Raw genomic sequence first — 25,010 nt, forward strand, 5'->3', positions numbered from 1 at the left:
GTCTGTGAAGCTGCATTCTACACATGGAAAGGCACAAATAAGTCTGGGAGGGCTTAATGGCCAAGTAAACCATAAAGATGATTAAAAGTAATACTGAAGGCACATATAATAATGTCAGAAGAACTGGTACAAGTTCTTACTGGTGAAAGTTCTGAGACGGGGTGTGATTATTCAGAAATTCAGGAAATGATGGAGAAATAAATGAATTTAAAAAAGGATTCAGAGAGGCCTGGTGTGGTGGCTCACGCCTGTAATCCCTGCACTTTGGGAGGCTGAGGTGGGTGGATCACCTGATATCAGAAGTTCGAGACCAGCCTGGCCAACATGATGAAACCCAGTCTCTATTAAAAATACAAAAAATTAGCTGGGTGTGGTGGCAGGCACCTGTAATCCCAGCTACTGAGGAGGCTAAGGCAGGAGAATCACTTGAACACAGAAGGTGGAGGTTGCTCTGGGCTGAGACTGTGCCACTGCACTCCAGCCTGGGCAACAAGAGTGAAACTCTGTCTCCAAAAAAAAAAAAAAAAGATTCAGAGAATGAAGGATTTCCGGATGAAGGGTATCTGTCTTGCAGAAGATAACTATTTGCATCATATGAATGTTGAGCCTCTTCTCCAGGAATGGCAAAAGCTGATAAGAATTCTACTTATTGGTCGGGCGCAGTGGCTCACATCTGTAATCCCAGCACTTTGGGAGGCTGAGACGGGCGGATCATGAGGTCAGGAGATCGAGACCATCCTGGCTAACACAGTGAAACACGGTGTCTACTAAAAATACAAAAAAAATTAGCCGGGTGTGACGGTAGGCGCCTGTAGTCCCAGCTACTCAGGAGGCTGAGGCAGGAGAATGGCGTGAACCCAGGAGGCGGAGCTTGCAGTGAGCCGAGATTGCACCACTGCACTCCAGCCTGGGCGACAGAGCAAGACTCCATCTCAAAACAAAAACAAAAACAACAACAGCAACAAAAAAGAATTCTACTTATTGCTCACAAGACACATCTAAAATATTTAAAAGGGGAATTCCACTGACATTCTATTCTAATCCAGTCTGTGACTAAATGTGAAGGTTCATTTCCATTCATTAACGGTGAGGAGCCTCAATAAATTTGCTTTAAAAACATTTTCATGTTGTAATTAAACCTGAAACCTTTACATAATGTCAAAGAAACAAAATAAACTATATTTTGCAATTTCTTTTCTTCTGACCTTTCATGTGTGTACTTGAAAATAAGTGAACAGGCAATATTCAAATCATAAACTGGCTATACAGCAGGTAAGTTTTAAAAGTTGAATTTGAATTCACAATAATTTTCTATAAAGACAATGTAATGAAGTAATTTGCCCAGAAAAATCTACTTAATTCATAAGTTAATCATAAATACTAACAGCACAAGCTTAAATTTATGAGTCACAGGAACAGAAAGCTAGGTGACATGAATTCAGAGGAGGAACAGACACTCAACCCCTTTCCAGGAAAAGAACAGCACCAGACAAGTTCTGGAAAACAGAAAGGTTTGTCTTTTCTACCTTCTTCCCATTGCCTTTTCTGTTCCTTTCCTCTGGCTGCCTAGTATCCTTGACCTAAAGCCATCCAAGGCTTACATGTTGCTTTTAGTTTCCCATGTAACATCCCATCCAGTCCTTCCCTACCCACTCTTAACATCACGTTTCACCCAGTTTTAAAACTCTTTGAATAATTAACATGTATTTCACAATAAAATACAAACCTTAGTGTGGAATACAAAAAGGACTTCACAGTCTGACGACTGCCTCATCTGTTCTAGTTTCCTCTTTTATCTTTCCCTCCACTCAAACAACTGAGCTGCCTGTAGTTACCCAAATATTCCATTCTCTCATTTGTCTTGATACGACTTTATGTGTTTTTTCTGTGACTAGGAACACTCTCTCCTCCCTCTTTAGCCATTACTAATTGAGTAGCGAAAATAGACAAGTGGGTTATTATGGCCCACTTCTTTTATTCATTCAGAACTTACTTTCATACCAGGCACTGCACTAAGTAATGTACCCTCACCGGATATTCAAGATTCCACTCTAGTAGAAAGACCCATATAATATTGCTATTGGTTTTGAGTTTCCATCCACAGACTACAAAATCCTTAAAGGCAGGGATGTATTTTTTAACTCTTAAACCTCAAGGAGTCTAGGGAAGAGTATACTATATGAATAAAAAGATTCCAAGCTATCTGTTCCAATTCCTTTGCAGATCTCAATTAGGATTTAAGATGTTAATTACAGTTGTCCTTCAGAATCTGGGGGCACTGGTTCCAGGATTCCTGTGGATACCAAAATCCACAATGCTCAAGTCCCTTATATAAAATGGCATAGTATTTGCATACAAACTATGGACATCCTCTCACATAACTTAAATCATCTCTGTATTACTTATAATACCTAATAAATGGCTACATATTACTTCATTTGCATAGATTCAACATAGTACGCTTGTGGCAAATTCAGGTTTTGCTTTTTGGAACTCTATAGAATTGTTTCCTTTTCTTTTTTGACACAGGGTCTCACTTTGTCACCCAGGTTGGAATGCAGTGGAGTGAACCTGGTTCAGTGGCATGATCTTGGCTCACTGCAATTTCTGCCTCCCAGGCTCAAGTGATCCTCCCATCTCAGCCTCCTAAGTAGCTGGAATTACAGGCACACCATTATGTTTGGCTAATTTTTTTTTTTTTTTTTGGTAGAGATCGGGTTTCACTGTTTACCCAGGCTGGCCTCAAACTCCCGGGTTTAAGTCTTCCAAAGTGCTGGGATTACATGTGAGCCATCACATCTGACCCCTAAATATTTTCAATCCGTAGGTGGTTGAATCCACTGATGTGGAACCCATGAATGTGGAGGGCCAACTGTATTTTAAATTAACATATGAGTAGCTGGCTGATAGTCTTCAATTCCTGGAGGTTTTTTTTTTTTTTTTTTTTTTTTAGGGTTACCAGTTGGCTGGGTGTAGTGGCTCACGCCTGTAATCCTAGCACTTTGGGAGGCTGACGTGGGCAGATCACCTGAGGTCAGGAGTTTGAGACCAGCCTGGCCAACATGGTAAAACCCCGTCTTTACTAAAAATACAAAAATTAGCTGGGCATGGTGGTGTCCACCTGTAATCCCGGCTAGTCGAGAGGCTGAGGCACGAGAATCGCTTGAACCTAGAAGATGGAGGTTGCAGTGAGCCGAGATTGCACCACTGCACTCCAGCCTGGGCAACAGAGGGAGGCTCCATATCAAAAAGAGAAAAAGGCCGGGCGCGGTGGCTCAAGCCTGTAATCCCAGCACTTTGGGAGGCCGAGACGGGCGGATCACGAGGTCAGGAGATCGAGATCATCCTGGCGAACACGGTGAAACCCCGTCTCTACTAAAAAATACAAAAAACTAGCCGGGTGAGGTGGCGGGCGCCTGTAGTCCCAGCCACTCGGGAGGCTGAGGCAGGAGAATGGCGTGAACCCGGGAGACGGAGCTTGCAGTGAGCTGAGATCCGGCCACTGCACTCCAGCCTGGGCGACAGAGCGAGACTCCGTCTCAAAAAAAAAAAAGAGAAAAAAAGGGGTTACCAGTTAATCCAAATCACTACATCGAGGTTAACCTCTATGTGGAAAATGATGAGAGTTATTACACCAAAATCTAATCACTATAGCTTAACTTTAAGGTCTCTTCAGTCCTAAAATAGTAATAATCTATGATTCTAGTTTTCAGATAAAACCTCTGCTTGATCAGATTTCAGAAAGTAAAAAAACAAAAGGAAAAAAATTTCTTGCAACAAGAAGCAAGGTTTTTGGGCAAAGAGCAATTACCATGGTGCATACTATCCCTGTCAAGAAGGCTGCTGTGAAGGTCACGTGTGGTGGCTCATATCTGTAATCCTACCACTTTGGAAGGCCAAGGCAGGGAGAATTGCTTGAGCCCAGGAGTTGGAGACAAATCTGGGCAATATCGTGAGACCCCATCTCTACAAAAAATAAAAAAATTAGCCAAGTGTGATGGTACACACCTGCAGTCCCAGCTACTTAGGGGGCTGAGGTGAGAGCACTGCTCAAGCCTGGGAAGTTGAGGCTGCAGTGAGCTGTGATTTGCACCACTGCACTCCAGTCTGGATGACAGAGGAAGACTCTCTCAAAAACCAACCAACCAACCAACCAACCAACAAAAGCAACAACAGAAAAGGCGGCTGCTGCCACTGCCAACTTCCAAAGCTATTCATACTTTTAACTGCTTTTTTATATACTCTAATTCTGAACCCAAATTCTCTGGAATAGTGTTACCCGACAGAACTATTAGTGATAACGGGAATGTTCTATATCTGTGCTGTCCACTAGCACAGTTCTATATCTGGCATAGCCACTAGCAACATGGAGCTACTCAGCAACTAAAATGTGACTACCATAATGGACAGCGCAGCTCTTGTCTAGTATTTTACACCCCATCCTCTGGCCCACCATGGTCTCTTTATGAGTAGGGAGTAAGATTGAAGAAGGATGGTCACTTTTACCTAACCTCCTCAATTTATCTGATTTAGTAGTAATGAAACCTACAGTGATTAAGGTCAATTCCAAGTCAAGATTTATACCCAGTTTGGATTCTAGTTTCAACTTCTTTCTACTCTACTCTGTCGTGCTGTTTTTTAGTTAGTGGCACAATCTATAATTTAAAACTGCATAGTAGTTTCATAAGAAATTTATTATTGGTCCCTTTCAGGTTTTTGTTGGTTTTGTTTTGGAGACAGGGTCTTGCTATGTTGCCCAGGCTGGTCTTGAAATCTGGGGCTCACGTGACCATGCCCAGCGACTTCATTTTTTAACTGCAGCACCGCAATAAATAAATGAAAAATCAGGACAAGTTAACAAGGGTGACAGAGGAAAAACTGGGAAGCAGGATTCATTCATATTCTTTCCTCCTGAAAATGAAGAGAAATTATTTTTAGGAGAGAAAAATGAAGACACATCTAAGACTTACCGACCAATGACAGATTTTAAAAGGGTACTTATGAAGAGGAATAGGGGAGTATCTTTTGGTCCTTCCTTTCAAAAACAATTATACATTCATTTAAAAATACTTCTTAATCATGCTGCATCTCAGTTTTTAGATTCTACACAATGGTAGCACCTTTGGAAGGTGTTTTCTGTGTACATTTAAATGGAAACCAACTGCATTTCTACAAAGGTTACTATGAGAAAATCAGTAACTTTACGAAACTGGAATTCTCATTTATTAATACTTAATAGTAATAAACAGAAACACATATGCAACCTCTACTCATCAACTCACTCTTCAGTTGTGTCTAATCTGTATAAATCCATCTGTTAAAATTTTCATTTCAATAACTATATATGTTTATTTCCAAATGTTCTTTTGACTATTTTTACAATGCTTGGTCATTTTGATACTGTCTTTCTCATACTTTAATTCCTTATTTTAAGTGTTTAAATATAAATACTTCCCAGATTTTTCCATAATTATATTATTTAAAGTATTAGGCAAGTAATCCTATTATTCCTTTGCTGAAAAGCACTCAGGTCAGATAGTTTTGTATCTTTATAAATCTTAAGGGTGAACTCATGTTAAGCAGGGCTTTATGAGACACCTGAGTTGACAATATGTCCCTCCCAAAGCAGTTCGGCATTTCCTTCTGCAGGAACCTTAGGTATTCATCCTCACCTTCTTGAACATTAACTTACTTGGCATAGGGATTTCTGAACTATACAGCTAGGGTAAATGTGGCTCCCAAATCTGTATGAGGGTAGACTTGTAGTTATAACTTCCTGAAGAATTTCCTCCTCTGACTCAGAGTCCAGTTGGACATACCTAAAATTCCCTACCATCCATCTGTGTTAGACAGTATTATTTTTCTAGTCTACCTTTTCAATAAAATTATAGAACTTCACAGGTTCCAGCTTTGTGTAGTGCTTGTGCATGCATGCGTGCACGTGTGTGTCTTTATGTGGTGGGGGGTGGTTGTTTCAGATCTACCTACCCAAGCAGACAAGTAGAGCTGGCTCAAGATCTTTTTTCTTTTTTTAAAGACCAAGTCTCACTCTGTCTCCCAGGCTGGAGTGCAGTGGTGCAATCTCGGCTCACTGTAACCTCCATCTCCTAGGCTCAAGCGATTCTTGTGTCTCAGCTTCCAGAGTAGCTGGGACTACAGGCACCTGCCACCATGCCCAGCTAATTTTCTGTAATTTTAGTAGAGCATGGTTTTGCCATGTTGGCCAGGCTGGTCTTGAACTTCTGGGCTTAAGCGATCCACCCAGCTTGGCCTCCTAAAATGCTGGGATTACAGGCGTGAGCCACCACATCCGGACTACTTTTGGTTTTTGAGACGGGGTCTTGCTTGTCGCCCAGGCTGGAGTGCAGTGGTGCAATCTTGGCTCACTGTAACCTCTGTCTCTCAAGCTCAAGCCATCCTCTCACCTCAGCAGGGACTACAGGCAGGCGCCACTTACTTTAGTAGAGATGGGGTTTCATCATGTTGGCCAGACTGATCTCAAACTTCTGACCTCAGGTGATCTACCCACCTTGGCCTCCCAAAGTACTGGGACTATGGGCGTGAGCACCCTGGCCTGGCCCAAGATCTTATCTCCATATAGCTATCTCCCGTCCCTGTGTAAATATCAAACTTCCAACTACTTAGTTACTGCAAGTAGCAACATATCCCAATCTCCAGGTTAGGTGAGACTCAGTATCAGTTCAAGCTTTCTGTTCCTGTTTTTAGGTTTCACCTTTTGAGCACAAATATTCCTGCAATCTCAGCTGCTACACAATAAAAGAGATGTTTGTTTTATCACAAACATCTGTATTTGTGGCTGTTTGTAGAATGTTAGATAATGTAATCTTCCCTTCTGCTAGCAAAGGAACCTAGCACTATATATTCTTCTTTATACTTTTAAAATTTTTGTTTGTTTGTTTGTTTGAGATGGAGTCTCGCTCTGCTGCCCAGGCTCGAGTGCAGCGGCATGATCTTGGCTCACTGCAACCTCCGCCTCCTGGGTTCAAGCAATTCTACTGCCTTAGCCTCCTGAGTAGCTGGGATTACAGGTGCACGCCACCACACCTGGCTAATTTTTGTATTTTTAGTAGAGACAGGGTTTCACCATATTGGTCAGGTTGGTCTCGAACTCCTGACCTTGTGATCTGCCCGCCTCGGCCTCCCGAAGTGTTGGGATTACAGGCGTGAGCCACTGTGCCCAGCCTACTTTTTAAATTTCTATAGTCAAATTATCAAAGTAAGTAGTATAACACCTAGAACCAAAACAGAAGAATGATATAATTTAAGTATTACATATATTACTTTTCTTTTGGGTAAGTAAGAACAAGCCCCTGGATCTCAACTGCATTTTTAAGTCTTTCTGTATCAAGTATCTTAAAGGACTAATAAGAAAATGTTCAAAGGATTAAATGAAACATTTTAAAAATCACTGAAAAGGGTGCCAAAATCATAAAAGTTATAGTCTTTTATTAACGATAATGTATACATTTTAACCTTAAAAATATTCTGATTATTCTTACCTCTGAATTAATAACTTTAATCAGGAAGAAAATGTGATATACTGTTTTCGTTAACAAAGAAAGTTGACGACACCTCTCAAGGTACACTTGTATAGATGGTTCTACTCTTTGTTGTAATTTACTCCAAAAGAGAGTAAGTTCCCTTAAAAAAAAAAAAAAAGTTATAGTAAGAAAAGTTGGAGCAGTAATGTAATAATCATGGACCACATCAGTCCAGTCATTACATTTGAAATTAAAACTGGTTTTATATTCCAATCCTATATGCATGCTTAAGTTTAAATGCAAGAAAACAGATCCCAACTATCTAAATACCAAATAAAATCAGGATATGATTTATCATTTTATTAATATTTTTCAGCCCCAGAGAAGCATTACCTTTTACTAGGAAAGCATCTAACATTTTTTTTTTCGGAGGCAGTCTCACTGTCACCCAGGCTAGAGTGCAGTGGCGCAATCTCCACTCACTGCAACCTCTGCCTCCCAGGTTCAAGCGATTCTTGTGCCTCAGGCTCCTGAGTAGCTGGGATTACAGGTGCGCACCACCATGCCTAGCTAATTTTTTATTTTTAGTAGAGATGGGGTTTCACCATGTTGGCCAGGCTGGTCTCAAACTCCTGACCTCAGGTGATCTGCCCACCTCAGCCTTCCAAAGTACTGGGATTACAGGTATGAGCCACTGTGCCCGGCCAGCATTTAACATTTAAACGAGTTACATAGATGTTAACTTTGAGTGACGTGTGAACTTTATGTAATAAGAAAGCTCAAGATATGTGTGTGTGTGTACGTGTGTGTGTATATATATATAAAATATATCAATGACATGATTTTTAAACAGCATTTCTCTTTTATCTCCTAACAAATTTAAAATTGATAATAAGGTTATTATTACCAGATGCATATAAAAACCAATGCTGACAAAAAACCCAAAAGACACTAATCTATGCCACAGTAATTTCCCAGTTGATTTACTGGCTTTCCAGTTGATTTTCTGTCTGAAGTCTGTACTGCTACTTCCTTGTCCAACTCTGCCCTCACTATTGAGTCGTCAATCAACTCACAACTGCTTATCTTAAACAGTGTTTCTTGAACATAAACTTCTATGTTGCCCTTCAAGAGCTTATAATGGACTGCTTTTGCTTAGCATATGAAACTCAGCTTTTGATGCCTTTGTAAAAACCAACATAACATACTAATTTTTTAGTCATCACTGATTTTCTGGTAGTATAACTAGAAAACCTATTACACTTGTCCTGGATAAATATATCTTACTTATTCTCCCTTCAGAATCTTTCTGCCTTTCATACCAATCCTCTGTATTGCATATACTACTTTTCCTTCATAACAAGGCTCAATGCTTAGAAATCTTTTTTTTTGAGACGGAGTCTTGCTCTGTCGACCAGGCTGGAGTGCAGTGGCCGGATCTCAGCTCACTGCAAGCTCCACCTCCCGGGTTCACGCCATTCTCCTGCCTCAGCCTCCCGAGTGGCTGGGACTACAGGTGCCCGCCACCTCGCCCGGCTAGTTTTTTTTTTGTATTTTTTAGTAGAGATGGGGTTTCACCGTGTTAGCCAGGATGGTCTCGATCTCCTGACCTCGTGATCCGCCCATCTCGGCCTCCCAAAGTGCTGGGATTACAGGCTTGAGCCCCCGCGCCCGGCCTAGAAATCTTTTATAAGCTTCGATCTTTATTGATTACACAATCATTGATTTACCTTGCTGTTCTATTATTCATTTGTATGCTGTCATTTGGTAAATATTCTTAAATGTTGGAATTTTATAAACCAAATTTTCTTATGTGTTCCCATAATATGAACACAACACTGAAGAATTATAGTGCTGTTGACTGACCAGATAAATTGTCAGTGTTAGCGAAAGCTAATTTAAAGCAGATGATCTTCAGTTTTTTCATTAACTGAAATCAACATCTCTGTTTCTTGTAGCCTCCCAAAGGATTACATATAACAAGCTATGCCCAGTTGAAAATGTACCATAAGAAGAAATGTACTGCTTACATATCTAAAAAATGTTATGGTGGCATTGGACAAAACAAGTCTTTCTTTCGCTTTCTAACACTTAAAATTTTGCTGACCAAAGATAATTACTGGTATGCATGCTAAGGAAATGTGTGGCCTTTAATACACAAAGTTTTTAGAGTTGTAACAACTACTTGATAATAAGTTTGCCCAGCATGTAATATCTAAATATAAGCCTTTTGTCTTAAGAAGATTTTAAATTATGTTCCTAAGTCATATGAATTCTCACAGCCTATTTTGTATTCTTATGTAACAAAGGTTTCTTAAAAAATAAAATCAACTCACCAAGCGCAGTACATATCTCCTTGTTGGAGCTGACGTGACAAAAATGCAGTACATAAGACAAGAGCACTTTTTTCATCACCCTCAGATTCTAAGTTACAGATCATTTCCAGTGCATCTTTGCAATCAACTTCTGAAATCTAAAGAAAAAGCCAACAGAAATATGCCACGAAACGGTTTTATATTAGGATACAGAGCAATATACCTTTGGTTTTTTCATTAGATATTTACAGATCGTTTTCATGAATAAAATACCATTAATTCATACACTATCAAGTCAGTCAAAATTTGTCATTATGGGACAAAGATTGGCTGCAGTTAAAACAAAACAAAACAAAACACCTTTCTTTATAGCCAGTAGAAATTTACATAGTAATTCTGAGAATATTAAGAAACACCGGAGAAATATTAAGAATATTAAGAAACACTATTTAAGAATTTACAAGCATTTATATGTAACAACTGATGATAACTATAAGCACTCTCTACCCATTCAATCAGATCTGATCATGAAAAAAAAACTACAGCACTTTTATTTTTTCCCCTTTTATCCACTGATTTAAACAAGCATTAGAATCAACAGAGAGACACAGAGAGGTACACTGCGTATAGACTAATAAACTACGTATCTATTCATGAGAGAAAAATAAAATGTTAAGCATTTTATGTAACTACGACTTTTAAAATAAGCTCACCTCAACTTTCTATAAATCTCCACTATTTTTCTTTTCATATAAATATACTCCATCTCAAAGCTTGCCAAAAGTCATGCATGTGTACATATAACCTAGATGAAGGCAACTTGCTTCATTTAATGATGCACTTACATCTATGATTTTTTTTAAATATTAAAATTTATTACCTCATCACAGTGATGTACTACATAAAACGAAGAGACTTTATCTGTGATTGCTACAAGCATCTGCTATAAGACAAAGGATGTGACAAACAGCATACAATCACAAATTACCGGTGTTCCAAAGAATAGAAAGATTAATTCCAACATGGTACAACTGACAGATGGCAAAAAGAACTAAAGACAAAACAGACCATTAGCGCTCACGTACCACAGAGGAGACTATGCCTCTCCTAGTTGATTTTCTCTCTTTCATAAAATATTGAGTAAGCAAAAATGTGCATATGTGTAAAATGTAATGTGTTTAGGATTCAACAAGTATATAAATGGAGAATGGTGGTAATCCTGAGGTCAATCTTTGATAATGAGGATAAGTGCTGTGGGGCAGTAGATTCACAGGTTCTATTTTACACATTAAATCAGGCCTTCTTAGAAAACACTGAGAGAGAAACAAACAAACAAACAAAAAAAAAACATCGTGTGTTCAACATAAATGACTACCTAAAGCAATTATGAAGTTAGTGGAAGAGTTAAGACTGAAATCTAGTGTTGTACTACCCGGTACAGTGTTCTTTCCACTACTCCTCTGACTCTTTTTCAACAAATCTTTATAAGCAGCTTGATTTAAGCAAATTAAAAAAAGACTGAAGGATATATATTTATAAAGTAAAGATTTAAAAATATCTACAATATGTTAAACACATGGTCAGACATTTTATGTATATTATTAACCATAACTTTCCCACTAGGTAGGTATTATCACTAACATTCTATATACAGATGCTCTGTGACTTATGATGGGGCTACATCCTAATACACCTATCCTAAGTTGAAAATAATGTAAGTTGAAAGTGCATTTTTGACTTTAGATATTTTCAATTCAGAGTAAGTTTATCTAGATGTAACCCCATCATATGTCCAGAAACTTACTGAATGTGTATCACTTTCACATCATTGTAGAGCTGAAAAATACTAAGTTGAACCATCATAAACTGGGGGACCATCTGTATGATGAATGTGCTAGTTGAGTGGTTGAGCCACAAATCAAATCAAGTTTGGCTGACATCAAAGATCCAAGCTCTGGCCTGACACGGTCGCTCACCCCTGTAATCCAAGTACTTTGGAAGGCCAAGGTGGGTGGATCACCTGAGGTCAGGAGTACGAGACCAGCCTGGCCAACATGGTGAAATCCCGTCTCTACTAAAACATACCAAAACTAGCTGGACATGGTGATGCATGTCTGTAGTCCCAGCTACTTAAGAGGCTGAGGTGGGAGAATCACTTAAATCTGGGAGGCAGAGGTGGCAGCAGTAAGCTAAAATTGCACCACTGCACTCCAACCTAGGTGACAGAGAAAAAAAAAAACCCAAACAACAACAACAACAATAACAACAAACAAGCTCTTTCCACTTCATCACAATATATTTTATTCAAAGTTATGTTAGTTTTAAACAGTTACCCTGTCACACTCATGCAGACAAACTGCACTGCCTCCAGACAAACAGCTTGCCTGGTAGATGCTACCTACTACTTTATTTATTTATTTATTTATTTAATTAATTAATTAATTTATGAGACGGAGTCTCACTCTGTTGTCCAGACTGGGGTGCAGCAGTGTGATCTCGGCTCACTGCAACCTCTGCCTCCCAGGTTCAAGCGACTCTCCTGCCTCAGCCTCTCGAGTAGCTGGGACTACAGGTGCGTGCCACCATGCCCAGCTAACGTTTTGTGTTTTTAGTAGAGATGGGGTTTCACCGTGTTAGCCAGGATGGTCTCGATCTCCTGATCTCGTGATGCACCCGCCTCGGCCTCCCAATGTGCTGGGATAACAGGCATGAGCCACCATGCTCAGCCAATGCTAATACTTCTTTTAAAGAAAGAAGGCCTAAGAGATTAAGTTGCTTGCTCAAAGTTACGCACTTAGTGGCAAAGTCAAGATGTCAACCTAAGTTTAGCTTCAGAGTCTGTGCTCTTTCCAGAATTCCATGTGCACAGGCATACTAAGGCCACATATTCGTATGCTGCTAAATATGGATTTTTACTTGCTCAGGTTTAATAAAAATCCTTATTTCTTGAAAGTCTGATTTATTTTTAATCTTATCATTTTTGTTGTTCTTCTAAAACCTAAGCCACCCTTAGGGTGGGCCCAGTGGCTCACACCTGAAATCAGGAGTTCGAGACCAGCCTAACCAACATAGTGAAACCCTGTCTCTACTGAAAATACAAAATTAGCCAGCCGTGGTAGCAGGTGCCTGTAATCTCAGCTACTTGGGAGGCTGAGGCAGGAGAATTGTTTGAACCCGGGAGGTGGAGGTTGCAGTGAGCTGAGATGGTGCCACTGCATTCCAGGCTGGGCAATAAGAGCGAGACTCTGTCTCAAGAAAAGTAACAAATAAAAAATAAAACAAAATAAAAAATAAAACCTAAGCCACTCTTGCTGAGTGCTCATATGGTACCAAATTTATCTATTATGTATAAGGAAAGAAATTTACTTCCCCAATATTATTACTATTATTAGCTTACTCATTATTATTTTTTTTTTTTTTGAGACGGAGACTCACTCAATCACCCAGGCTGGAGGGCAATGGTGTGATCTCGGTTCACTGCAACCTCCGCCTCCCAGGTTGAAGCGATTTTCATGTCTCAGCCTCCCGAGTAGCTGAGATTACAGGCAAGTGCCACCACGCCTGGCTAATTTTTGTATTTTGGTAGAGACGGAGTTTCACCATGTTGCCCAGGCTGGTCTCAAACTCCTGACCTCATGTGATACACCCGCTTCGGCCTCCCAAAGTGCTGGGATTACAGGTGCGAGCCACTGCACCCGCTCAGCTTACTCTTAATATTTAAAAATATAAATGTGTGATTACCTGTGTGTATTTTTTCATATACATGCAACATACCAACGGAAACATTTGCTATATTCACTAACAGAGCAAACTTCATTTTTCATAGGCATACTAATGAAACAATTTTTATGGTGTACTTGGGATCCTTTATTTCTCTGATTTGCCACTAGATGGCTGTCTTGAAAAAATATGACATTAAATATAATGTAGGAATAAGGAAGTCATATATAAAGTAGTAAATGACTGAATTAAAATTATGAAAAGTGAAGCATAGCCACCAATGAACAAGATTTAAAAATCCAAAGAAGCAAAGTTCAGAGATTATCAGTATATTACCTATATAGGAACTGTTCTCTATTGCTTTGACAAATGAGCAAAAATTTAAATACCAGAAAATTTAGAACTCTTAATACTTAAAACCAATTAGGATGATCTGTTTGCTAAAGACACATTATGCTGAATAAAGTCCCTTTGTACAGCATAACAATTATTTCAAAGATGTAAATAATAATTTGTATGTTTTAACATGGCTCTTTATGCCAAACATTAAAAAAAAATAGAACACTATCAATATTTTATATGAATTTACAACGTATGCTTTTAAAAAGTATTGGCTGAAATCACCTTTCAAAAACAGTTTCGGTTGGGTGTGGTGGCTCATGTGTATAATCCTAGCAACTTTGGTAGGCCGAGGTGGGAGGACTGCCTGAACCCAGGAGTTTGAGACCAGCCTGGGCAACACAGTGAAACCCTGTCTCTACTAAAATACAAAAAATTAGCCAGGCACGGCACCGTGCGCCTGTAGTCCCAGCTACTTGGGAGGCTGAGGCAAAATTAATTGAACCCAGGAGGCAGAGGTTGCCATGAGCTGAGATCACACCACTGCACTCCAGCCTGGGCAACAGAGCAAGACTCTGTCCCCCAAAACAAACAAACAAACGAACAAACAAAAAAGAAGTTTAAAAAATAACTAATTTGCTTATCAAAATAATACTGCTTTCCATATAGAAAATAAATGTTAAACCTGTCATAACTAAGAAAACATAAAATCAAGAGTTAATCAAAAGTAACTTTTGGGCTAGCAAATATTTAAGACTAATAATATCTAAGAAGATATTTCACATGTTGTTTTTGGAAACACAAATTGCCATAATCATTTCTGGAGGATAGTTTAAACCTATCAATTTAAAATGTGCTGATTCTTTGATCCAGCAATTTCACTTCCAGAAATTTACCCTACCAGTACGCTCCCCACAAGGATACACGGATGTATGCAAAAAGCAACAATATAAGTAAGTGTACACCAATCTGGTTAAAGATATTACAAATCCATACTATAGAATTATGTAGCCATGAGAAATAAGGTTGATCTATATGGAATGATATGGAAACATGTCCACAATAATAGCGGGAAAAGTGGCCAGCAACCAGGGAGTGTGTATGTGATTTTAAGTACTAAAAATACATGTATCTGCATAGAAGAAAGTCAGAAAGATTATATACCAAATTTTAATGTTAATAATAATTACCTAGTGGAGTGTTAAATGGGGAAATGAGACAGCTACAGAGATACAAGATAGAAAGTTTGTTTTTAAACTTCTATATTTATTTTAATGATAAAATGAATAGAAATATTGGATCTAGACACTGCTAACTTTATTTTTTACTACTATACCAAGAATCCAGTTCATTCCTTCCAGAAAGGCCAGATAAACACTCATCTCTCCCAGCCCTATTCCTCTGCCATCTACCAAGGCCAGCTGCTATTTCTTTTCTTTTTTTAAAACAACCTATGGAGTATCAACTAGCTCCTATTTCTATCACACTGAAAGGGTCCTGGGAAACAGTCAATCCCTTGCCTCACTTGGACAAAGATCTCAGAAAGATCACTACCAATCCAGGCCACTGCTGACTCCTTCTAACAAAGCCTATTCCCACTATCCTTTAAGGAACACGTAAACAAAACCAAACCTCAAATACTTGTAAGAACCAGGCAAGTAACGTACATTAATGAAGTGGACAAAGAGTAGGGTGGGCAAGTGAGACAGGACATAGTGCACACCTCTTCTAAAGGGGGCAATGTCTCTGGGTTGGGGACAATAAATCAGTAAATCTTAATTCACTCACCTCATACGGAACAATGAACAAGTTTCTAATGTGTTTATAACAGAAACATAAAAGAGCAAGCAATCTCTAAGCAAAAAAGGACTTTTAACAAAGTAATGTTGTTACTTTGTAACAAGGGACTTTAAACAAAGTAATGTTACTATATATGTGTAGACTTACACCTATCTGTCCTGTTCTGCAGTATATGATCTAGTTTTTTCCTGGGATAGAGTATACAGGCCTTAGTGAACCCTGCTTATGAACATGAAAAGTCTTAATTCTACCTGCTTAACATGAGAAGTGGGGGGAGGGAAATAGTTCCACATGACATTAGAGGTACCCAGGGTCTTCACAGAGAATTTTCCCCATCATATCCCAGAGCAGGCTGGACTGCTGTTACTCAACTCTGGATAATTAAACCAAGAAGGAACTTAGGCTCAGTATTGCAAGACTGGATTATTCAGAGAGCTAGAAATACAGATTTTTTTTTTTTTAATGGATTTTTACTTGAGACACAAATTCATACTCTTCAACTTCAAAGCTAACCCAACAACTCTATGTTTAGACAGTCAGTTTCCTAATAGGAGATATGCTTCTTTAGTGAAGGGCCTATGCCTTATTCACCTTTAAATCCCACCTCCCGTCAACTCCCCGCCAATGCTTATACAGAAAAAATCATTCACTTAATACAAATCTGTGGAAGGGGAAGGGAGGACAGATAGACTTTAAGGGCAGGGACTGAACTGATAATAAAAGCTTTCATGGCACTGAAAAATATGAGATGTAGGAGCATAATAACTAATGATTTCTTTTTAATAAGTTACACACGTGTCAAAGGTGATTTCAATAAATTTTATGCATCTGCAAATTAATTTATCTAGTTATTTTGAACTAATAAGAAAATGTCAGTCTTCTATTTTGCTTTCATACGTATCAATTAAAAGTTCAATTACATGTAATAAAAGAAATAATAAAGAAAAAAATATATAGACTAGTCGAAGTCCAAACTAATAATGATATAATATCCTACGCTATAGACCATGGTTCTACTCCATCTAGCCTACAAACTGTCTGACATTACTCTTCCCAGTATCCTCAATATCCTCACATAAGGAAACCCAACAGGTTTATTTCTAATCTTGGTCCAAGCCTACCACTTGCCTTCCTATTTGTCTATTCTCAAGGAAAAAAATATTACACAATTGTCATTACAAACCTCATGTGGCACTGAGCTTTCTGTATGAGCTATTCTGCTTTGAGACTGATGACAATACCTCTCGGTCTAAGAGGATCAAGCAAGCTCTATTAGTTTACTTCTCTGTCTTGTATCTCAACTTTTCCCTTAACATATCCTTATGTTTTACCTACAATCGCTTTGTTTTCCTCTCTATTGCTCTGGAGTCAAAGGGTAAGACACTTGTACACAATCAGTGCCCACTGAACACTGATCAACCTACTATAGGTTTTTTTTTTTTCCCCAGACAGAGTCTCACATTGTCGCCCAGGCTGGAATGCAGTGGCGTGATCTCGGCTCACTGCAACCTCCGCCTCCCAGGTTCAAGCAATTTTCCTGCCGCAGCCTACCAAATAGCTGGGATTGCAGGTGCCCACCACCATGCCCAGGTAATTTTTTGTGTTTTTAGTAGAGATGGAGTTTCACTATGTTGGCTAGGCTGGTCTCAAACTCCTGACCTCGTGATCCGCCTGCCTCAGCCTCCCAAAGTGCTGGGATTACAGGCATGCCACAACACCCGGCCAATCTACCATAGTTTTATCTAAATTTTTAAAATATACATGCCCTGTTTCTTGATCAACAACTTTAAATTCTCCTACCCTGTCTCCAACTTCCTTTTGAAATTTTGAGTCCCCCAAAATGCAAAATTCCCATTTGGATCACGATTTCACTCTCAGAATTTTGTAGTCATAAACTATACAAATATGTGAATACTATGCTTTATACCAAACTAGAAGCGAGAACACAATATCTCAGAGAGAAAATAAGGTTTTACATTAAATATGCAAATAAATATGTACTTGAAATTATATATAGCATAGATGTACATATACTATATAACATTTATATGACTTATCTCCAAGCATTCCCAGAGATAAGTCATAAAAATTCTATAAAGTTACTTAAATTAGCCAGTTTAAAAGATCTTCAAGTATCTTGAAGTCAGACAAGATTGAAGTTAAGGCCCAAAGCTGACAAATCTAGATATTCTACTAAACTGTTAAGCCACCACTATCTTTCCCACAATTTAGCCAAAGCATTTAACAGGTGTATATTATTTAAAACAGAAACTAGGTGCAATCAGTTGACCTATAATTCTAAAAGTTGCTTAGAATCATGTTGCCACCACTCAGGAACATATCAAAAATGTAAGATTGACAATGATCTCTTCACTATCTAAGAGAAAAGGAAGTCAAAGACATTCTAATTAAAAATTAATTTCTCAACTTAAAAAATAATTACTAATGAAAGAAAACATACTCACCTCTTCGATTAACTTTTCATTTGGTGATGATGTACAAAGACAGACAAGGTAAGTTTGCTTAAAACTACCTTTTGTACCAATCTCTGGATGGTCAGAACACAGCTTTGCTAGAGCAGTTGCTTGACTTAACTGATGTGTTTTGATTAGGTGTTTAATTCTCATATCCAACAAGATGGGACCCTCAAAAGCTAAAAATTCATTCACTTTAAAAAACAAGACATAATAGATTATTAACATTTGGTAATAATTCATTTGCAATACAAACACTTATAAGAAATTTTTTTAAACATAGGAACTAAAATGCTTCTTTTTTTCAATTTTCTATTATTGCTAGTAAGGCTATCACAAAAGACTTGAACTTATAAGCAAGAAGAGATTATATTGCTAACTTTGAAAAGTTAAGTACTTTTGGTCCTTACATAAGGGACCATTTAGAATGAGCTGAATAAACTTGATGATGAAAATAATTCTATGTTAAATTCTAATAGTCAATGTTATTAAAATTACACTAAATTTTTTTCCTACAGTAGTTATTCTTCAACACCAGCAGCTAGCATCCCTAAAATCTGTAATCCTAGGGCATTACAACCTTACATGATGAGTAACCACAAAAAGCTATTGGAACATTCCAGAAGAAGAGATTCAACTAATATTTTGTTCAATATTGATGGTATATTTTTCATTTTTACAAAGCTGAAATCTAACTTTTAAAAACAGATGTTTTAGAATGAATCAAAATATCTATAGAAAAATAAATAAGATGGGAGAAAAGTTTGCCAAAGGATAAAACTTCTGTGGGTTTTATGTTGTTATTTTTAACACGTCAATGAACAAACTCAAAACAGTCACTTATTTATAAAACACTTCTACTTTGTTCAAACCTCTGACTATCCCCTAGTGCTAGTTTGGTCATATACAAATAAGAATTAATATTTTTATTTTTCGTATTTATGAAGGAGAATTTAAGTTTTAACAAGTGCAAGTTTAAATTTTTCCCTAAGTGTTCTTTACCAGAATAGAAATCATGTTTAAAAATTTATTTGGCAATGGCTAGCCTGAAACCTTGGGAAGGCTTTTAGTAATAAAATTTAAAATGCCCTATGAATAAAACACACTATCTTCTCTGCTTGTTAAAAGACTGAAAGATATGTCTGGTAAGTAATTTGCAGGTTAGAGGACAGAAAATGAGAGATGTTCTTTCCTTCTTGTAATATCCTTTGTTTCCCTCTATTACTTTTATTTTTAGATCTAACTGTACTCCACTCTACTATGAAAAGATTCTTCTATAAAATGCTATGATCATGGCTCCTCGGTATTAGAACCATAAACATATAAGCAATTTAATACTAGATCTCAAATCTAATCCTTTTCTTGAAGTCTAGACCTTTTTACCTGCTACCCTCTATTCTTGACATTACACTAAATCAAAAGGTATAAAGCATAAGCACAGATAAATAAAGCGTATGTTTCTGGTGCCTCTGACTATTATGTCTTTATGAGATAAAGGGCATTACTTTTCTTTTTTAAAGTTGCATTATCCTATTAGGACAATTATACTGCGGTTACAGTTTAGTTCACTGACAAAGCAAAAGATGCTAAATATAAGATTTAAAAAAACAAAGTTATAATAAAGTTATTCAGGCTATAAACAGCTTTAGTTTCCTAATTCAACAATTTTCTCCAAAGGAAACTCTAGAGATATAAAGTCTGGGAATTACTGCAAATACTCCCACAAAAAAGTCATAATCAACAGACTCTAAAAGATCATGGTGAATAAGTAACTTAAAGGAGGGAAGTATTTAACAAAACTGATGGTCCCAATCTCAAATAGGCCCTACATTCTCAAATAGCAGCATTTAAGTTAGAATGACAAATTGTGTAATTTCTGCATTAAATCAATGTAGAAAAATATTGATATTGCAAATTTCAAAACCATAGGCTTTTGTTTGTCTCTTAATGATGGGAAACCACTGCCACACTTACGGCAAAATGGATTTCAAAAATACACAGAATATTTGAGTAGAAGGAAATTTACAGATCATTTTGTCTGTTTCATCATTTGGCAGATGAGTAAACTGAGGCTCAGAGAAGGCAAGTGACTTCCTAGGGACATAAAGCCAGTTAATGACATAACTAGGAGTAGAATGAGTCTTCTGACTTCTAGCTTTATACAGTGTGAGATATGAAAAAGAATTTTTTTTTTTTTCTATTTGACTACTGGGTCTACTTCTCATTAGAATGGCAGCTTTCAGCAGTAAAAACCTCTGAAGTAGCATCAGCCTTTAAAGGAAGATAATTATATATTCTGAAGTTCATGATTCAAATGAATCGAAAGTGGATTACACTCAATTCAGTCCTATTGAAAGCTCACTTCTATCCCTCTACTTCTTCACTACTTTTCCCCCGACTTCCCTGCATCTTTCTCTATTTCTCTGCAATCCAAGATGTTTTTCCTTATAATGTTACAATATTGCAACAAAGACTGTTTTCAAGCTTCTCAGACTTATCTCTAAGTAGCCAGCATATCAAATTTCACTCCCTAGCCTGCTTTTCCCACTGGCATCCCACAAAAGTATAAAATACTTGTAATTTTACTCATGTGTTGCCTTTTCATGTTTTCTCCATATTCACAGACTTCAACAGAAAAGCAGGCTTTACTATATTTGGGCCTATTAAGAGAGCTATGTGACATAGATAACGCTACTTCACATGGCAATGTAAATAAATGATATTTAGCCAATTTGATTAAAAATGTAAAAGAGCCTTCTTTATGCCACTTTTTTTTTTTTTTTTTTTTGGTACGGAGTCTCGCTCTGTCACCCAGGTTGGAGTGCAGTGGCACGATCTCAGCTCACTGCAAGCTCTCCTCCCTGGTTCATGCCATTCTCCTGCCTCAGCCTCCCGAGTAGCCGGGACTACAGGTGCCCGCCACCACGCCCGGCTAATTTTTTTGTACTTTTAGCAGAGACGGGGTTTCAGCGTGTTTGCCAGGATGGTCTTGATCTCCTGACCTCGTGATCCGCCCGCCTCGGCCTCCCAAAGTGCTAGTCAAGAGTTTGAGACCAGCCTGACCAACATGGAGAAACCCCGTCTCTGCTAAAAACACAAAATTAGCTGGGCGTGGAGGCGCATGCCTGTAAGCCTAGCTACTTGGGAAGCTGAGGGAGAAGAATTGCTTGAACCCGGGAAGCGGAGGTTGCAGTGAGCCGAGATTGCGCCATTGCACTCCAGCCTAGGCAACAAGTGCAAAAACTCAGTCTCAAAAAAAGAAACAATTCAGCAATTAGGCAAGAAAAATAAAAGACATCAAGATTGAAAAGAAGTAAAATCATCTGTTAGCAGATGACATGATCTTATATGTAGAAAGTCCTAAAGATCCCATTTAAAAACTACTGCAACTAATAAACAAGTTTGGCAAAGTTGCAAGATGTAAAAATTCACACATAAATATCAGCTGCATCTATACACTAACAATGAACAATTCAAAAAGGAAATTACGAAAATAATTCCATTTACAATTCCAACAAAAACAATAAAATAGGAATAAAGCTAACCAAGGAGGAGGCGAAAGACCTGTAGACTAAAGATTATAAAACACTGCTAAAAGAAATGAAATGCATAAACAACTGGAAAGTTATCTTGTGTTCATGGATGATGAGACTTAATATTATTAAGATGTCCAAACTAGGCAAAGCAATCTATAGACTTAACACAATCTCTATAAAAATCTCAATGGCATTTTTTTTTTTTTGCAGAAATAGAAAAATGCATCCTAAAATTCATACAGAATCTTTAAGTCAAAATAACTGACAACAACAAAGTTGAAGGTCTCACACTTCCTGATTCAAGATATATTACAGAGCTCAAGTAATCAAACACTGATGATACTGGCATAAAGACAGACATGTGGACCAATGCAATAGGAAAGAGTCCAGAAATTAACCCTATCATATATGGTCAAATGATCTTTGACAAGGGTGCCAAGGTGACTCAGTGGGGAAAGAACAGTCTCTTCAACAAATGGTACTGGAAAAATTAGATACCTAGATGCAAAAGAATGTAGCTGGACCCTATTCCTGCACCATATACAAACATTAACTCAAAATGGATTAAAGACTTAAATGAGAAAATTCAAAATTACAGAACTCCCAGAAGAAACCATAGGGAAAAGCTTCATGACAACGGACTGGCAATGATTTCCTGGCTATGACACCAAACATGTCATAGGCAACAAAAGCAAAAATAAAACTACATCACACTTAAAAAACTTTTATGCAAAGGACACAATCAACAGAGTAAAAAGGCAACCTTTTCACCAGAGTGAAAAGGAATGAGAGAAAATATCTGCAAATCATATTTCTGATGAGGGATTAATATCAAGAATATATAAAGAACTCCTTTAACTCAACAATAACAAAAAACAAACAATCCAATTAAAATATGGACTAATAACTTGAATAGGTATTTCTCAAAAGATAACATACAAATGGTCAACAAGCATATGAAACATCACAAATCATCAGAGAACTGCGAATGAAAACCACAATGAGATATCACCTCACACCCATTAGGATGACTACTATGAAAAAAACAGAAAACAAGTGTTGGTGAAGATGTGAATTAACTGGAACCTTCATACAATACTGTTAGGATTGTAAAATGATGTACCCTCTATGGAAAACAGTACAAAAGTTCCTCAAAAAATTTAAAATACAGCTACCATATGATCCAGCTATCCCATTTCTGGGTATAAACCCAAAAGAATTGAAAGCAGGGTCTTGCAGAAGTGTTTGTACACCCATGTTTATAGTAGCACTACTCACAATAACCAAGAGGTGGAAGCAATCCAAATGTCCAACTACAGCAGATAAATGAATAAGCAAAATGTGGTATAAACATACAATGGAATATTATTTGGCCTTAAAAAGGAAGGAAATCCTTTCACATGCTACCAAACGGATGAATCTTGAGGACATTATACTAAGTGAAAAAAGTCAGTCATAAAGAGAAAAACATGGTATATAACATTTATATATGGGATCTAAAGTACTCGAAATTACAGAAACAAAAAGTAGAATAGTGGTTACCAGGGGCTGAGGGGTAAGGGAAAAGGGGAATTGTTGTTTAATGGGTATAGTTTTCACCTTGGGGTTCAAGATCAGAAAGTTTTGAAATATGTTCACAGCAACGTGAATATATTTGACATTACCAAACTTAAGAATAGTTAAGATGGTACATTTTATCTTGTGCTTTTTTACCACAATTAAAAATATATTAAAAAAACACAATTCAGCATCGTTGGACTCCAAATTAAGACATTTAATTAATCCAAAAAAATCCAAATTAAGATATTTAATAAAACACAATGCTTCAAGCTCTAGAATACTGGTTGCCCAGAGAGTCTAATTTAATTGGTATGAGGTAGGGCCCTGGCACTGGTCTATCTAAAACCTCCCCAGTTAATTCTAATTATAGCCAGGATTGAAACTACTGCTCATGGTAACTTCCAAATAACCAATTAGGGATAATCAACCTTGACCCCACCTCTTACCCTTTCCTGAAGAAGGATGTTACATTTTCAGGAAATAGAATTAACTTTTAAAGATTAGAAAGTATTTCATATCATAGATGAACCTAGTCAGTATGCCACAATTTTTTCACAAAATGAGATTTAATTATGAGTGTCAGATTTAACTAAAATCTGACAGATTTTTCCACATGACATTATAAAATACACCCATTAAGGCCAGGTATGGTGGCACACGCCTGTAATCCCAGCACTCTGGGAGGCCAAGGTAGGTGGATCATCTGAGGTCAGGAGTTGGAGACTAGCCTGGCCAACATGGTGAAACCCAGTCTCTCCTAAAAATATAAAAAATTAGCTGGGCATGGTGGCGCATGCCTGTAGTCCCAGCTACTCAGGAGGCTGAGGGAGGAGGATCGCTTGAACCCAGGAGGCAAGGGTTGCAGTGAGCCAAGATCACACCACTGCACTCCAGCCTGGGTGACAGAGGGAGACTCTATCTCAAAAAAATGTATATATATGTATTTAAAAAATAATGTACTTGTCTGGGATGTTTAAGAAACCAAAGAATGTGTTTAAAAATCCTTTTTAGTAAAAATGAAAACTTTGGGTCATATAATTAATTACTTATAATTATAAAATAGTAGGGTATAATCTGCATGTAATCAGATCTGACCTCACCCTATTTACCTGGGCAACATTAGTTATCGTTAGCTCTCTCCTCCCATCCCCTCTCCTGCTAAAATATTACTGCATCTTAGGTATGCTAATATCTAGCAAAGAGCAATTTCTCCATGTTCACTTTAAAATGCAAAGTTTATTACTAAAATAAGGGCTTATTTCCGACAAAACCATGAATGATTTATGAGTATCACGGAAAATCTTAAGTTTTAGAAATTTCCTTTGAAAACAAAAGAGTTCTCGGGGGGGTTGGGGGGGGGGAGAGAACTGCAGTGCTCAAGATGCAAGAAAGGACTGGCAAGCTGACAAAAATGCAATTTATGCAATTGCAAATTAACCCAATATAGAAGTAGAGGGAAAGTGCCTAAAAAATTCAGTGTGACTATAATAGGGAGTTGTCTCAGCGCTTAGATTTTAAAATAATACATACAAAAGAAGGAAACACAAGTTTAAGACCAAGGATGCATCATGAGTGTCAGACACCTGGTGCTAACAACCTATGCAAAATGTTAATAAAGCTAAAACCCAAGATGATACCTAACTCACCAAAAATGCTGAGAACAATACAACCGAGCATGGTGGGACCTTCTTGGGAAAGTCTGCTGCTTGGGTCTGATTATGTACTATTTATGATAGTAGAGAAAAGTATATTTCCTCTACCCTT

The 25,010-nt window shown here is 37.7% G+C and overlaps 1 protein-coding gene across 1 annotated transcript in view; it reads right to left on the reverse strand.

Moving 5' to 3' along the window:
- ZNF292 (zinc finger protein 292) overlaps nt 1-25,010 on the reverse strand; it is a 106,443-nt gene that overhangs the window by 10,995 nt on the left and 70,438 nt on the right. The window contains exons 6-8 of the mRNA XM_023205245.2: nt 18,142-18,344; nt 9,839-9,975; nt 7,521-7,662 (exon numbers count right to left, since the gene is read on the reverse strand). Of these exons, the coding sequence (XP_023061013.1) occupies nt 7,521-7,662; nt 9,839-9,975; nt 18,142-18,344 (482 nt within the window). The remainder of the gene's footprint in view (nt 1-7,520; nt 7,663-9,838; nt 9,976-18,141; nt 18,345-25,010) is intronic.

Source organism: Piliocolobus tephrosceles, chromosome 5 (assembly GCF_002776525.5).
Source record: "Piliocolobus tephrosceles isolate RC106 chromosome 5, ASM277652v3, whole genome shotgun sequence".
NCBI lineage: Eukaryota > Metazoa > Chordata > Mammalia > Primates > Cercopithecidae > Piliocolobus > Piliocolobus tephrosceles.